Below are 17500 nucleotides of genomic sequence, written 5' to 3'. Positions count from 1 at the left end.
TCTTGCATTCAGTTCACTACTTTTCTTTTCGTGTTTTGGTCTGCGATGCATTAACGATCTCAGCAGACAATTATCTTCGGAAATGTTCCTAAGTCTAATGAACAAGTCTTTGTGTTGAGTAAATCCAGCTGCTGTTAATTAAAATCGTTCGTGGAGTCCAGCCGCGTATCCTGTGTTGGTTTGAGCTGTTCTGTGTTCATTGTGGTGTGTCGGGTCATTGTGGGACTGCCTTGAACTACACTGTACTGTGTTGCGTTGTGTTGTGTTGATTGTATTGTGCTGTGTTGTGTTTGTGCTGTATTGTGTTGTGTTGTGCTGTGTTGTGCTGTGCTGTGCTGTGCTGTGCTGTGCTGTGCTGTGCTGTGCTATGTTGTGTTGTGTTGTGCTGTGCTGTGCTGTGCAGTGTTGAGTTGTGCTGTGTTGTGCTGTGCTGTATTGTGTTGTCTTGTGCTGTGCTGTGTTGTGTTGTGTTGTGTTGTGCTGTTTTGTGTTGTGTTGTGCTGTGTTGTGCTGTGCTGTGCTGTGTTGTGCTGCATTGCATTGTGGCTGAGCTGTGCAGTGTTGCATCGTGCTGTGTTGTGTTGTGTTGTATTGTGCTGTTATATATATATATATATATATATATATATATATATATATATATATATATATAATATGTGTGTGTGTGTGTGTGTGTGTGTGTTTCCGGTTGAAGACAACATTCACAGGTCAAGTTGAATGATTCCTATCTAAGCTTATTAAATAAAAAACCTAACACAGTTGGCAATTACAAGTATGAGGTGTATACCTATCTAATACGGTGACGCCCCTCAGATTCATGCCGGGGGAGTAAAAATGAAAGGGAGGGCGCACGTTACAGTTCGCCACATCGCAAACTAGGTCATGGCCGTGAACTGCAGGACCCGACCAGTTCAGCGGTCTCAGTGAGTGACACTTTGCAGGTGACATTTAAATACATTATCTTGGAGTGGGCCACTTCAATTGTGGCTGGTTCGAGCCACTCTCCGCTCTGTCTTCAGTGATAAGGATTAATCATCTGTCCATGTAGGCTACAGGGCCAAGGTGACCGAGCTTACTTGCATGTTATCAGATGAGATTTAGACTTTCTGTTTCAGTCCGGCTGAACTTAACACCTGCTTTGTCGTCCACCATTTGCACACAAAACTTCTGCATTTTGCAAGTTCGCAGATCTTCCCTTTAGCCCGATTTCGGGCTGTAGTTTGAGGGATTCCATGCCTGTCCTGAGAGCACAGGCTGGACGATGCAAAGTGGGGCACTGACCTCAAAAAGAACGCGACTGCACACGAAGCGAAGATCTGTATTGCTGTTATCACGCCGGCACCACATGTGATGTTTTTATCATGAGGCCAAGGTCTTCAGATAGGTGGGGAAAAAACTTATAAGACCGCCATTAAAAACTTTTATCAGATCGCTATTGCCGCACTTCAGCACAAGCAACACAGCCCTGAGCGTTGACAGATGCTGTCACTGAAAACGCGGCTAAATCAGGGTCGGTTATCCGCGAACCTCAGTACTGCTCTTTAATTTTCGGAGGAAGGATAGGCCATATTTTGTACACGTCAGAGGGGAAACCCTTAGCTATTTTTAGACGCCCTCTTTTCTGCGTTTCGGCGAAAAAAAACAGCGAATTGTTTTGACAGTTGTGTGTGTGTGTGTGTGTGTGTGTGTGTGTGTGTGTGTGTGTGTGTGTGTGTGTGTGTGTGTGTGTGTGTGTGCTCGACTTGGATTTTACTTTGTCCACAATGGCTGTATCGATGAGCAGACAGCGGTTTCTCAAGTCACTCAGCCACTGAGACTGCTACTGGATCGGCAAGCTGAAGAGGACGAGGATTCCAGTGTGATAATGAAGCTTTTTTTGTTGTTGCTTTTTTCGTTTCAGAGGGTGAGAGTGATGGTGACAGTGGAGGGTGTGTATGGGTGGGGGTGGGGGTGAGGGGTACCATTTAGCTAGCCAGTTTTGGCGTGGCTGTTCAAGTGGAACATAATTACACACACACACACACACACACACATATATATATATATATATATATATATTGGTGTATATATATAGATAGATATAAATAGATAGATAGGTGCATGTGCATGTGTGTGCGTGTGTGTGCGCGCGCGCGCGTGCGTTTATGTGTGTGTGTTTGTATGTGTGTCATGCGTGTGTTTAATGTTGCATGGACTGACTTGAAATTCATATCGTGCAGCTATACCCCCACCCTCCACCATCAGTGGGAAATGCAGGCGGCGAGAGCTGGACTGGAAGGTATCAACACTCCTCCCCCAACACACACGCACGCCGCACAGAGTGAGACTGGCTCAGGCAGACCGCAGAAACACACACACGCACACGCACTGACGCACACACACACACACACACACACACACACACACACACGCACTCACACACACAGAGTGAGACTCAGGCAGACAGAAACACACTCACTGACGCACACGCACACGCATACACACACGCACGCACGCACGCACACACACACACACACACACACACACACACACACACACACACAGAGTGAGACTCAGGCAGACACTGAGAAACACACACGTACATGCACGCACGCGCGCGCGCGGGCACACACACACACACACACACACACACACACACACACACACACACACACACATCCTCGCTTGCTTTGGTGGAAGCACGGGACCACAAAGACTCAGCACAAAGAGCTAAAGTTGACTACATTTAATAAAGTTTACTGTTGTCCATTATGAAGAAAACACCATGAAGTCAAAGCATGGTACAACAAGACCAATGAAAGCACACCCCAGTGATAATGCTATGGCATCACATACCCTCAAATCAATATTCAAAATCTCTTGCGTTGGACTGCTCAACAGCATTTTCCGGACACGCTGGCAACAACAACAACAACAAAATATCTTATCAACAACAAGGTGACATAAAAAGAGATTCTCAATTCCAATATCATTTTCAAAAATATAAAGTCAGATTCTCAAATCCAATATCATGTTCAAAAATACAGGCCACATTCTCAAATCCAGTATCCTGTTCAAAATATAGATCATATCCTCTTGATACCCAACGTGTAGAAATATATTATGCAACATTTCCCGGAGGTAACAGGAAGGTTTGATCTGATGAACGGCACCAACAAGTGTGTTGTGTGTTGGGGACGTGCTGGTATGTGTTTGTAATTGTTGTGTGTGCTCACGTGTTCACCAGGACATTTTCCTCATTTTATGAAGACTGTTTATAAGACTGCCTCGATCTTCATTTTTTTAAAAAGATAATTATATAGATACATAGATAGAGGTGTGTGTGTGTGTGTGTGTGTGTGTGTGTGTGTGTGTGTGTGTGTGTGTGTGTGTGTTTGCATTCATTTACATTCACCATCAGTTCTCTCTCTCTTCAGATTCACACTTTGTTTCTCCTTAAACAGTCCATCTGCCTTCCCTTCCCAGCCTTTTTAATTCTTCAAAAATAAATAAATAAATAAAACTATCAGTGCGAAAAATGTGCGTATTTCAGCAACTATAACCATCAGTGCATGTGACGGGACGTTAAAATTAAATCAAATCCGGTAAACAACCAGGAGAAAAGAGTGGAGAAATTGCCGCTGGATTTTTTTTTAAATTTCAATTCGGATAATATCATGCATTCTACACAGACTGTCTTTTATCTCCTCAGACTTGGAATGCCTCATACATATCTGGATATGGTTTATTTGGTGTGGGGGGGGGGGGGTTCCTCCAGATTTGGGTCTGCTTCCGACAAGATCTTTCCTTCGCAGCTGACCGTGTATAAAGTAACAGATTTCTGTTGTTATTTCAGCGCGCAAAAGATTGTGAGCTTGAGCACGACTTGCCACAAGTTTTACCTGACATGGCAACGATGATATTGCAAATGCCACGCATTCTGCACAGCGGAGACAGCGGAGACTGTACACTACTGTATACCAAGAGAAAACTGTGCAAAAAATGATGAGACAAAAGCTAAAGCACATACTAAAGCGCTCACATGTTGTGTATAAATACCACCCAAGAAAAAAACAAACACACACGTAAAGCACGATATTGCATAGTGGGAAGGGAACGACAACAACGCGAGGGTTCAGTTCAAACGCACGTAGATGTACATACAGGATACAATGTTTGGTTTATCTTTTCAAACAGAAGGCAAAGCTGACGAACGGAATGATGTGATGAAGGCATGAAGACACGTGGACTCCTCACTACGCAGTCCAACAGACCATGGCAGACAACGGGACAGCTGCTGAACCCAGTCCAGACACACAAGCCCCTTGAATGTGTCAAGATCTGCAACACAGTCATAATGCGTGATGCTACGGTATCCGTTACCTGCGTTTTCCAAACTGATAGCCTTTAATAAGATGTGGCTGTTAATTCATCACATGGCAAGTGCAGGCACAGTGTTGTCTCGTGCGAGTAGTGGTGGTGGGGAGTGTGAGTGCATGAGAGAGAGAGAGAGAGAGAATGTTTTGTGTGTGTATGTGTGTGTATGTGTGTGTATGTGTATGCGTGCGTGTGCACACGCGTGTCTGTATCTATGTATGGAACCTCTTCGTCACCAAATACATCTAGAAATGCACACACACATGTAAGTAAACGTGCACATGTATGAGCGCGCGCGCGCACACACACACACACACACACACACACACACACACACAAAGCACGGTGCACACACACACACACACACACACACACACACACACACACTATCACAGAGACAAACACACGCCACACACAAATAATCTCCAAGGCACGTACACGTACACCCACACCACATTAACCCCCTTCCCACCTCCACCCCCATTCCTCCCTCGTCCCCCCTAACTCCCCCTCCCCCCACCACCCCACGCCCCCCACCTTCTAACACACATGCGAAGTCCTGTACTGTTTGTTGTTGTTGTTGGTGGTGGTGGTGGTGTTTTCTGCCTTTTTATTTGCTAGTGTTTGGTTTGCCTGTTTGTCTGTCTGTTCACCTGACATCACCGCCTCACCTGCACGCCCACCCACAGTGTGGGGCACAGCAGACAGCCTGGAGAGGTCAGTAGAACTCGGGCTCAAAGTAGTCACAGCCCCCGGACAGGAAGATGTGGCTGATGTCGCTGGGGTTCAGGCGGTACGCGTAGTCAATGAAGCGACGGTGGTTCACGAACACCTGCAAGGTACGTAGGTGGGTGGGTAGGTAAATGTGTCAGTAGGTGGGTAGATAGGTAGATTGGTAGGTAGGTAGGTGGGTAGGTAGGTGGATGGGTAAGTAGGTGGGTAGATAGGTAGATTGGTAGGTAGGTAGGTAGGTGGGTAGGTATGTACGTTGGTAGGTGGATAGGTTGGTGGGTGGGTTGGTAGGCTGGTAGGTTGGTACGGAGGTAGGTAGGTAGGTAGATGGGTAGGTAGGTAGGTATGCTGGTACGAAGGTAGGTAGGTGGATGGGTAGGTTGGTAGGTAGGTTGGTATGTACGTTGGGAGGTGGGTAGGTAAGTAGGAGGGTGGGTGGGTAAGGTATTTTACATCAAAGGGCACTGAAGAGGTTGAAGATCCCGTAATCCACGTCAGCATAAGGTGGGTCATGGACACAAGAACATCTAACATTGCGGACGCATAAACGGCAAAGCAAGGAAAAGCCTAGCCGTGCACTATAAGACAGCATGGCAGTCGTTGCCCACCGTCACACGAAGAGCAAGAAGTATAACAACAACAGCAAGACACGAAAGAAGAACAAGAACTACAAGAAGAAGAACACGAACAAGAACATGAAGACAAAGAACAAGAACAAGAAGAACACGAATACGAAGAAAACGAAGAAGAAGAACAAGAAGAGCAAGAAGACAAAGAAGAAGAAGAAAAGCATGAACAACAAGAACAAGAAGACGAGCAAGACGAACAAGAAGAGAAGAACAAGAATACAAAGAAGAACAAGAGAAGAACAAGAAGAAGAACACAAACAACAAATGCAACAACAACAACAACAACAACAAAACCAGGAAGAAGAACAAGAAGAACATGAACCAAAAACAACAACAACAAAAACCACGAAGAAGAAGAAGAACAAGAAAAACAACAACAACAAAGAAGACCAAGAAAAAGAAGAAAAAACAACAGCAGACAACTGACCCTGATCCCGTGGTGCAGCATGGCGAACATGAGTTCGAACCTATCCTCGGGCTGGAAGGGGAAGAAGGGCTGGTCGCTCTCCTCGCTGCCCCAGTCCCCGCCCTGGCACGTGTTGCGAATCACCTCACCCGAGTTGAAGCGCGGGTTGAAGTGGAAGGCGATGTCGTCACCCTCGTTGTTCGGCCCGTGCTGAAGGTTCAGGGCGAACCTGCCCGCGTGCAGCGTCGGTTGGTGGTGATTGGGGGGTGGGGGGGGAGGGGGGATTGGTGAGGGTGGTGGTTGGGGGTGATGGTGTGTGGTCGTAGTGGGTGAGGATGGTTTGGGTGGTTGGTGGGTGTGGTCGGGGCAGGGGGTGGGTGGGGGTGGTAGTGTTAGTGGCGGGTGATAGGGGGTGAGGGTGGTGGTTGGTGGGTGAGGAGTTGGTGGGTGGTGGTGGTAGTGGATGATGGTGGTGGGTGAGGGTGGTGGTGGGTGAGGGTGATGGTGGTGGTGGGTGAGGGTGGTGGTGGTGGTGGGTGAGGGTGGTGGTGGTGGTGGTAGTGGATGATGGTGGTGGGTGAGGGTGATGGTGGTGGTGGGTGAGGGTGGTGGTTAGTGGTGGGTGAGGGTGGTGGTGGTGGTGGGTGAGGGTGGTGGTTAGTGGTGGGTGAGGATGGTGGATAGTGGTGGGTGAGGGTGATGGTTGGTGGGTGAGGATGGTGGATAGTGGTGGGTGAGGGTGGGTGAGGAGTTGGTGGGTGGTGGAGATAGTGGATGATGGTGGTGGGAGAGGGTGGTGGTAGGTGAGGGATTGGTGTGGAGAGAGGTTTTGGAGGGAGGTGTGGAGAGGTTGAGGTGGGGGGAAAGGGGCGCGAAAAGACCAAAAGAAAGAAAAACAAAACACTCGTTGGTTATCAAATGAAAGTCGTGTCTTTTTTATATGTTTGTGCCTGCGTGAGTGCGTCGTGTGTGTGTGTGTGCGCGCGTGTGTGTGTGTGTGTGTGCGTGTCTGTGTGTGCGTGTGCGCGTTTGTGTGTGTGTGAGTGTGTGTGTGCGTGCATGCGTGTGTGCGTGCGCGTGCATGCGTGCGTGTGCGTGTGTGAACGTGAGTGAATGACTCTAGAACTATATGTATGAAACCTAGTTTTGAGGTCACACACACACACACACACACACACAGGGGCAAGTCAAGGTCTCGTGCCAATGCCCATCCCGATATGCAAATCGGTTGGGTCACGTGATCACATGACCTCGCTCGGCACGGAACACGCTCTTTGCTTCAGTCGCCAAATCAAAACTTGTGATAGCTTCGTTGGTGTGATACCATCCAAAAAATAAACAACAACAATAACAACAACATCTTTCTTCTTCTTCTTCTTCTTCTTCTTCATCTTCTTCAGCGTTCCCAGGCCATGTTCAGACGGTACAGTCCGGAGTAGGTTACAAAGTCTGCAGTCCGCTGGACCTCTGTCGCCGTTCCCCACAACGTGTCCTGGAGCGCTGCGGGACTGGGCCAGATCTGGCGCCTCAGCTCTTCGTGTAGAGGGCAGTCTTTCGACAACAGCTTCCGAGGAGGAAAGCCAAAGCAGTTCCATGCTTCCTCGTCACTGGGAGGTATCGGCCTTTCTCTTGGTACTGGACAGTAAAGCTTGGCTCTTTCGTTATGCCCTCCCAGTATCGGCCTTTCTCTTGGTACTGGACAGCAAAGCTTGGCTCTTTCGTTATGCCCTCCCAGTATCGGCCTTTCTCTTGGTACTGGACAGCAAAGCTTGGCTCTTTCGTTATGCCCTCCCAGTATCGGCCTTTCTCTTGGTACTGGACAGCAAAGCTTGGCTCTTTCGTTATGCTCTCCCAGTATCGGCCTTTCTCTTGGTCCTGGACAGTAAAGCTTGGCTCTTTCGTTATGCCCTCCCAGTATCGGCCTTTCTCTTGGTACTGGACAGCAAAGCTTGGCTCTTTCGTTATGCCCTCCCAGTATCGGCCTTTCTCTTGGTACTGGACAGTAACGCTTGGCTCTTTCGGTATGCTCGCCTCGAGAGTAAACCCGGTCTTCCAACGATTCGAGTGCAAGAGACAGCAGAGGAAGATGAGAGAAAAAACACTGGAGGACTCTTTAACAGTACACATCAATTCATCATCCCTCGATTATTGATAGATACCATAAGCCACATCCAGTTCTTGCAATAGGACCCATATAACCAGTTCCTCTCGATGTCACGTGTGCAGCAATCACTATGCACACGTAAAAGAACCCACGGCATCAAACGGGTTGTCCCTGGAAATATTATGAAGAAAGAATCCACTTTGATATGAAAACAAATAAAACAAATAAAACGCGCACTCCCTGGGGAGAGCAGCCCGAATTTCACACAGAAAAATCTGTTGTGACAAAAGAGTAACAATACAATACAATACAACAGGATACACTGCCATACACATGAACGGTGTGGATGGTCGGCAAGGCTAGGCAAAAAGATGGTTTCATAAGCCCCGTGGGGGTATTTAAACAGTCAGCACACGTCTGTTACACACATAGCACAAACAAAAAGAGTGATGTCAAAACCTAAACAAAGAAAAGACCACTGGAGCAAAACTGCCAAAAATAATACACATTCACGTGTCATTATTTCAAAACAATAGACAAAACAAATCTGTTCCTTATCAAAATTATATCGGAATGAAATAAATATAGAACTGACAAAGGATTCAAATTTCAACATCATTCGGGTTTTTTTGTGTTTTTTTCTTTCTTTTTTTTCAGAAAGCAGTGAGTGGATGCTAACAGAGATTGGGCGGGATCTGAGATACGGGATCTGAGATACGGGATCTGGGATACGGGATTTGGTATACGGGATCTGAGATACGAGATCTGAGATACAGGATCTGGGATGCTGCCTGAACTCACCCATCAGCATCATCGTCGGGAGCCCCGACAATCTGGATCCAGTTCCCGGTCTCCAGTTTGCCTGGCAGGGTGTCCACGAAAGGCTCGTCCTGAAATGAACACACCCCTGTGTCAGCTGTGACACACCTCCAGTGCATGAAAAACCACCTCCACCTCCACCACCAAAAACAACAACAACAACAACAATTGAAGAGAAGAATCCTGATGTATAACAGATCTCCAATACATGAAATAGCACCACCATCAACAATAAAAAATGAAGTACAAATGAAGAGAATAGTCCTGATATGAACACCCCCCTGTGTCAGATAAAACAGCCCTCCAATGCATGAAGATGCACCATCAAGGTAAAAAAAATGAATACATGAGTCCTAAAATTAATACATCCCTGTGTTAGGAAGTTTCAAAGTCCTGGACAGCATTAAGGTGTACCCCACAACAGATTTCTCCGTGTGAAATCCAGGCTGGTCTCCCCTGGGAAAGCGCGTCGCCACAGTGAGAGCGCCACTCTTTATTTTTTTCTGCGTGCAAGTGTATTCATTTTCTTGTCAAAGCGGAATTGTCTACCAGATTTTGCCAAGGACAACCCCTCTGCTGCCGTGGGTTCTTTAACGGGCGTTAAGTGTATGCTGCACACGGGGCCTCAGTTCATCGTCTCACCCGAATGACTAGCGTCCAGACCATAACTCAATGTCTAGTAGAGGGGTTGAAAATATTGGCGTGTGGGGAGAAAAACCCAGTGCGCTCGGATTATCTCCCTTTCTATGCGCACGAGTAAACTCAAGTGCAAGAAAAGAAAGCAGAGTTCTTTTGCTTTTAAAGAAAACAAAGCATGGCTCTTAGAATTGGAACACAAAGGCATCACACTAACAGGTATATGTGTGTGTTAAACTGACACTGATATACACAAAGTGTGCGAAATCATTTTACAAAGACAATACAACCGCATAAAAAATAAATTAGCTGGTAATTTGTGTGTGTGATTGTTGGGATAGGAGATATGCAAAAACAAAAACAAACAACAAAAACCTTGCAGTTGGATGAATGATAAACCTTACAGTTGGATGAAAGATATAACTTCAGTGAAGTGAGGGTCAGTGTTTATGTGTTTTCCTTGAAGCAGATTCTACGGTGTAATGCTTCATTGTTTTTGTTGGCATCAATGTATTTTGCTATATTGTTTACCCAAATGTGAAATGTGACTACATGTTTCTTGACAAATATAACCTTCTCTGCAAGGGGAAAAAAATTATCTGGAAATTTCCTTAGCATCGGACGAAGATGTCTCTGCACCAACCACGCACTGTCCCTCACTTTCCAAGTGTCGTTTTTGTAGGCCTTGAACATAACGCATTTAGGCCAGTTCTCCTCACATCCTCCACAACTCTACAGAACTTCCTGAAATGTTGCTTCTTCTTCTTCTTCTTCCTCCTCCTCTCTCATAACTCAGAATCATGGGGGAGCATTGCAGAAGAACTAGAAGAACTGCTCACCAGATTCCTCCAGGACCGTCCACTGAACTAGTTAAGTTACTCAAGGAGGCGTCACTGCGTTCGGACAAATCCATGTACGCTACACCTCACCCGCTAAGCAGATGCCTGTCCAGCAGCGTAACCCAACGCGCTCAATCAGGTATTGAGAAAAAAAGGGGGCTGGGCATAAAAAATTAAATGGATACATCATTAGATTTATGAATGAATAATCAAACAAATATGTAAATAAGAATAAGCAGATAGATGATGAAATAAAATAAAATGCGGAAACGAATATATACATACATACACATATATTTTATATATATATATATATCTATATATCTATATCTATATATATATATATATATATACTAAAAACAATAATAATAGAACCTTCCACACGTTTTTTTCTCCCAGTGAATAAAGAAAACAAACAGAAAAGCCACCATCACTTCTGTTTTCCCTGTCAAAGTGCTCTCCAAGACAGAAAGCCACATACCAGCCTCCGCAGCAGTTTGACCTCGTAGATGTAGGCGTCGCCGTTCACGTTGATGGCCCTCACGTCCCCCATGTCATCACGGGCTCGGAACTTGCACACCTTCTTGTCGTTGACGAAAATCTGCAGGACACAGCAGTGTTGTGGTCAGCGTGAGTACGTTCCTGTGTGCTGTGGGAGTGTTGGTGTGGAGGTGGTGGGGGCATTGGTATTTGTGTGTGTGGGGGAGAGAGGTTGTGTGTGTGTGGGGGGGGGCTTGGGGTGTGTGGTGTGGTGTGGTGTGGTGTGTGTGTGTGTTGTGGTGTGGTGTGTGTGTGTGTGTGTGTGTGTGTGTGTGTGTGTGTGTGTGTGTGTGTGTGTGTGGTTGTGCGCGCACGCGCGCGAGCTTTGTGTGTGTGTGTGCGCGCGCGTGCGTGTCTGTGTCTGTGTGTCTCTGTGTGTGTCTGTGTGTGTCTGTGTCTGTGTGCCTCTGTGTGTGCGTGCGTGTGTGTGTGCGTGTGTGTGGAGAGAGAGAGAGAGAGATACACAATGGCGAGAGAGAGGGGGGCTAGAGAGAGACAGAGAAAGCACAGCCCCTTGAACCACTCGCTCTCGGCCCAAAATGGAAAACCATACAACTGCAATGTACACAAACAAACAGCCCCCCCCCTCTCCCCAATCCATACACGTTCCCATCACAATAGTCGAGCGGTTAAAGCGTATGACTTCAATCTGAGCGTCCCGGGTTCGAATCTCGATAACGGCACCTGGTGGGTAAAGGATGGTGATTTTTCCGATCTCCCAGGTCAACATATGTGCAGACATGCTAGTGCCTGAACCCCCTTCGTAATTATACGCACGCAGAAAATCAAATAAGCACGTTGAATATACTGTAATCCATGTCAGTGTTCGGTGGGTTATGGAAACAAAAACATAACCAGCACGCACACCCACGAAAACGGAAAATGGCTGCCTATACGGCGGGGTAAATAAAAAGAACAAAACGGTCATGCACGTAAAATGTTGCATGTCTGTATGCGTGTGTAGATATACATGTGCTTGGCTGAAACCCGACTGAATGACACAGGGAACGAATGATGAGCGCTAAAATGACACCTGTCAGACAGTCGGCTCAACGAAGGTAGACAGGTGAGCCTGTTGTGCAGATGACTATATCTAAAGCGCTCAGAAGCTGGTCTCCGTCCGAGGATAGGCGCTGTGTAAATCTCTGTATCATCGCCTTGAACTTGTCACTCTTGGCCAATATCTCCCCCTCTCCCCCTCTCCCCAATCACCTTGAACTTGTAGCTCTTGGCCAATATCTCCCCCTCTCCCCAATCACCTTGAACTTGTCACTCTTGGCCAATATCTCCCCCTCTCCCCAATCACCTTGAACTTGTCACTCTTGGCCAATATCTCCCCCTCTCCCCAATCACCTTGAACTTGTCACTCTTGGCCAATATCTCCCCCTCTCCCCAATCACCTTGAACTTGTCACTCTTGGCCAATATCTCCCCCTCTCCCCAATCACCTTGAACTTGTCACTCTTGGCCAATATCTCCCCCTCTCCCCAATCGCCTTGAACTTGTCACTCTTGGCCCTCCCCCTCTCCCCAATCGCCTTGAACTTGTCACTCTTGGCCCTCCCCCTCTCCCCAATCGCCTTGAACTTGTCACTCTTGGCCAATATCTCCCCCTCTCCCCAATCACCTTGAACTTGTCACTCTTGGCCCTCCCCCTCTCCCCAATCGCCTTGAACTTGTCACTCTTGGCCCTCCCCCTCTCCCCAATCGCCTTGAACTTGTCACTCTTGGCCAATATCTCCCCCTCTCCCCAATCACCTTGAACTTGTCACTCTTGGCCAATATCTCCCCCTCTCCCCAATCACCTTGAACTTGTCACTCTTGGCCAATATCTCCCCCTCTCCCCCTCTCCCCAATCACCTTGAACTTGTCACTCTTGGCCAATATCTCCCCCTCTCCCCAATCACCTTAAACTTGTAGCTCTTGGCCAATATCTCCCCCTCTCCCCAATCACCTTAAACTTGTCGCTCTTGGCCAATATCTCCCCCTCTCCCCAATCACCTTGAACTTGTAGCTCTTGGCCAATATCTCCCCCTCTCCCCAATCACCTTGAACTTGTCGCTCTTGGCCAATATCTCCCCCTCTCCCCAATCACCTTGAACTTGTCACTCTTGGCCAATATCTCCCCCTCTCCCCAATCACCTTGAACTTGTCACTCTTGGCCAATATCTCCCCCTCTCCCCAATCACCTTGAACTTGTCACTCTTGGCCAATATCTCCCCCTCTGCCCAATCACCTTGAACTTGTCACTCTTGGCCAATATCTCCCCCTCTCCCCAATCACCTTGAACTTGTCACTCTTGGCCAATATCTCCCCCTCTCCCCAATCACCTTGAACGTGTCACTCTTGGCCAATATCTCCCCCTCTCCCCCTCTCCCCAATCACCTTGAACTTGTCACTCTTGGCCAATATCTCCCCCTCTCCCCAATCACCTTGAACTTGTCACTTTTGGCCAATATCTCCCCCTCTCCCCAATCACCTTGAACTTGTCACTCTTGGCCAATATCTCCCCCTCTCCCCAATCACCTTGAACTTGTCACTCTTGGCCAATATCTCCCCCTCTCCCCCTCTCCCCAATCACCTTGAACTTGTCACTCTTGGCCAGGATCTCCACCTCGAAGGGCACCATCTTGGTCATGGCTGGGGGCAGGGGGTGCTTCTCCTCCTCCTCCCAGTCCCCGCCCTCCTTGGAGTTGAGCACCACCTCGTCCTGGTCGCGCCGCGGGTTGAAGTGCAGCGAGATGTCGTCGTCCAGGCTGGTGCCCTTGATCAGGTTGATGGCGAACCTGCACACACACAGACATAGGCACATATACACACACACAGACATAGGCACATATACACACACACAGACATAGGCACATATACACACACACAATCACACACACACACACACACACACACACACACACACACACACACACACACACAAGCATACACGCACACAGAAACGCAGAAACATACGCACGCACACACATACACGCACACATGCAAACACACGCATACACGCACACATGCAAACAAATACACACACACACACACACACACACACACACACAAGCACACACACACACGCACACAGTAACACAAGCACAAGTACACACACACACACAGAATAACACAAGTACACACACACACACACACACACACACACACACACACACACACACACACACACACAACCACCCCCACCCTCCACAAACGCGCATGCGCATTTTTATTTTCTTTCTTTCTTTTTTTTAGAGGGTGACAGGGTGGGGGAGGGTGGCATCCCACAATTTAGGGACATTTTTTTCCTACATTTAAATTAAATTAAAAATATTGCTTAGAGCCCAGCCGACCATGAAGGCCATATCAGGGCTATCCACCATTCAAAGTCTGGTCACCGCAGATGGGCCACCCCAATGTTTTCAGCTTTCTACTGCACTGTGATCACTCCATGATAAAAATTTCACAACTTTTGTACTAAGCATATACTATATTAAATACTATTAAAAATATTTATTTCTTTTAAATATTGCAATATTGTCCACGGAGGGACATCACGGAACAACGTTCTCAATGAATCTGCTGTAAAAAAACCCCGTCGTGTGTCATAAAAGTCCCAACAATCAATCAGAATATGTTGCACAGTCAGTGGTTCATCACACGGAATACACCAAGGAGCTTCTTCACCTTTCAGGATTTCCTACATTTCAAACGATGATGATGATAACGATAATGATAGGGATGATTACAATGCTGCAATAGGCGTGGGACCACGTGACAGTGCAGTATGTACTCAGATATATCCCGACGTCAACCAGGCCCGGGAGATACAGACACCTGCCGAGTCGGTCCGGGAATCTGAGCCAACACTCTGGAGAGACGACTGACAACATGGCCTGCAAGCTCTGCCCTACGTCAGTGCGGTGACATGCATACTCATCAGCTGCAGTGGAGAGTTCAATTCCAATGGAAGTCTACCGATACAAACATTCAGAGTGCACAATAATGACGAACATTATTCTCAGTCCAATAACTAGGCCATATTGTGTGCGGAGTGCCATCGCCGGATGTATTCGTATTTGTATATATTGCGCTTTTTGTCACAACAGATTTCTCTGTGTGAAATTCGGGCTGCTCTCTCTAGGGAGAACGCGTCGCTATACTGACAGCGCCACCCATTTTTTGTTGTATTTTTCTGCCTGCAGTTTTATTTGCTTTCCTATCGAAGTGGATAGTTCTACAGAATTTTGCCAGGGACAACCTTTTTGTTGCCGTGGGTTCTTTTACGCGCGCTAAATGCATGTTGAACAGGGTACCTCGGTTTCTCGTCTCATCTGAATGAGTAGCGTCCAGACCATAACTTAAGGTCTAGTGGAGGGGAAGAAAATACTGGCGACTGCCGGTGTGATTGGAAGCAGCACGCTCAGATTCTCTCTCTTCCTGGGCGGACACGTTGCCTCTAGACCATCACTCCACGGTAAGGGTAGCGGCACAACAACTGAACACAAGACGTCTCCAACCACCTCTCTGCGCACCTGTAACCTTTCGTGTGGATGTAAGCGAGCCGAGCGAGTGTGGTTGATACAAACCACGACACAGAGCAGAGCAAGGTGCTCCGAGACACACACAGTGATCCAAGAAGCCTCACCTGTTGCCTTCAGCAAAGAAGAAGCCTTTGACGACCACCAGGTCGTTCTTCTCCAAGCCCTGTGGGATCTCCTTCAGGATGTCGTCAGGCTGTTGAAGAGGGAACCGATGACAACTATCGTCATTGTTGTTGTCGTCATAACAACAGCAATAATTATAACAATAATAATAATAATAATGGTGATGATAATGTAATGATGATGATGAAAATGATGACGATCATTCTGTTCAATTTGACGTAGTACTTATTTCCCTTGACCAAAGAAAAGTAAATATCCTTATTTCCCTTGACCAAGGAAAAGTAAACATCCTTTTTTCCCTTGACCAAGGAAAAGTAAACATCCTTATTTCCCTTGACCAAGGAAAAGTAAATATCCCTATTTCCCTTGACCAAGGAAAAGTACATATCCTTATTTCCCTTGACCAAGGAAAAGTAAATATCCTTATTTCCCTTGACCAAAGAAAAGTAAATATCCTTATTTCCCTTGACCAAGGAAAAGTAAACATCCTTTTTTCCCTTGACCAAGGAAGCATCAATATCTTTATTTTCCTTAACCAAGGAAAAGCTATCTTTCGCTACTTGTATGTCCCTAAACCATGGAAAACTTATGTGTTTTTTTCTGTTTTATATAATCGGAAAGGTAAACTTTATCGTTTTAATCTTGGAAGAAGAGAAAATATCTTTGCTGCATGCGACAAGGCATTATGTTTTGTTCTGTGTTAACATTAGACTTTGAACAAAGAAAAACAAAATGATGATGATGATGATGATGATGATGATGATTTAATACTGCGGAGGAGGAGGACGACGACAACGACAATACTGAAAGAGGTGGTGGATATTGTGGATGTATTTCTTGGTGTACACGACACGATACACCACACGACACGACACCACACACACACACACACACACACACACAGACCCACCAGAGGATCCTGGACGTCCACATCCATCAGCTCCACATCCCCGTCGATGCGCAAGAAATGCACGTCCCGGTAGTTGGAGCGGTGGTCGAAGGAGGTAAAGAACTCTTCGTTCACGTACACCTGCACACGTTTCGTTGTCCATTTGTTCGTTTCAAGCGGTGTGTTTGTGTGTGTGTGTGTGTGTGTGTGTGTGTGTGTGTGTGTTTCTTGTTCTTTAATGAGCAAGAAGAATACTGTTGCTGCTGCTACTACTACTACTACTATTGCCCCACACACACACACACACACACACACACACACACACACAACCCCCCTCCCTCGAACACACAACACACACCTAACTCCCCATACCCAACCCCCCACCTCCAACCCCCCAGTCCCACCCTTCCCTCCCCACACACTCACGTTGAACTTGTCATCGGTGGCGATGAAGAAGAGGTCGAAGAAGTGTCCCTGCTTGAAGGGCATGTCATCGAAGCCCGTCTGCTCATCCTCCCAGTCTCCGTCCCTCCGGCTGTTGAGCACCACGTCGTTCTGGCCCTGGCGGGGGTTGAAGTGCAGCAGGATGTTCTCCCCATCCTCGTCCTTCTGGAAGTTCACGTGGAACCTGGAAACATGGAGGAGGAGGAGTAGAAAGGAGAGGAGGGGGAGGAGGAGAAGGAGGAGGAGCTGGAGGAGGAGAAAGAGGGGGAGGAGGAGGAGAAGGAGGAGGATGAAGAGGAGAAGGAAGAGGAGAAAGAGAAGGAGGAGAAGGAGAAGTAGAAGGAGGAGGGTGAAGAGGAGGAGGACAAGGGTGAGGAAGAGGAGTAGAAAGAGGAGGAGGAGAAGGAGGAGGAGTAGAAAGGAGAAGGAGGAGGGGGAGGGGGAGGCGGGGGG

The 17500-nt window shown here is 47.2% G+C and overlaps 2 protein-coding genes across 4 annotated transcripts in view; both read right to left on the bottom strand.

The window, feature by feature from the left end:
- The window catches only part of LOC143295746 (phytanoyl-CoA dioxygenase domain-containing protein 1-like), a 30063-nt gene extending 28613 nt beyond the window's left edge, over positions 1–1450 (bottom strand). Inside the window, exon 1 of the mRNA XM_076607367.1 lies at positions 1282–1450. The gene's annotated coding sequence lies outside the window, so the exon portion shown is untranslated. The remainder of the gene's footprint in view (positions 1–1281) is intronic.
- A 1260-nt stretch (positions 1451–2710) lies between these two features.
- Positions 2711–17500, bottom strand: part of LOC143295803 (galectin-9-like) — a 30507-nt gene continuing 15717 nt past the window's right edge. For all 3 annotated transcript variants that reach the window (XM_076607432.1, XM_076607434.1, XM_076607433.1), the window contains exons 6-14: positions 17030–17231; positions 16625–16744; positions 15696–15784; positions 13641–13845; positions 11003–11122; positions 9029–9117; positions 6145–6352; positions 5028–5188; positions 2711–4320 (exon numbers count right to left, since the gene is read on the bottom strand). In XM_076607432.1, coding sequence (XP_076463547.1) covers positions 5075–5188; positions 6145–6352; positions 9029–9117; positions 11003–11122; positions 13641–13845; positions 15696–15784; positions 16625–16744; positions 17030–17231 — 1147 coding nt within the window. In that variant the 3' untranslated portion in view covers positions 2711–4320; positions 5028–5074. The remainder of the gene's footprint in view (positions 4321–5027; positions 5189–6144; positions 6353–9028; positions 9118–11002; positions 11123–13640; positions 13846–15695; positions 15785–16624; positions 16745–17029; positions 17232–17500) is intronic.

The sequence above is a fragment of the Babylonia areolata genome, chromosome 21, assembly GCF_041734735.1.
Source record: "Babylonia areolata isolate BAREFJ2019XMU chromosome 21, ASM4173473v1, whole genome shotgun sequence".
Taxonomy (NCBI): domain Eukaryota; kingdom Metazoa; phylum Mollusca; class Gastropoda; order Neogastropoda; family Buccinidae; genus Babylonia; species Babylonia areolata.
Note: the sequence above shows the minus strand (reverse complement) of the source record. Positions and strands in the feature narration are given on the sequence as shown.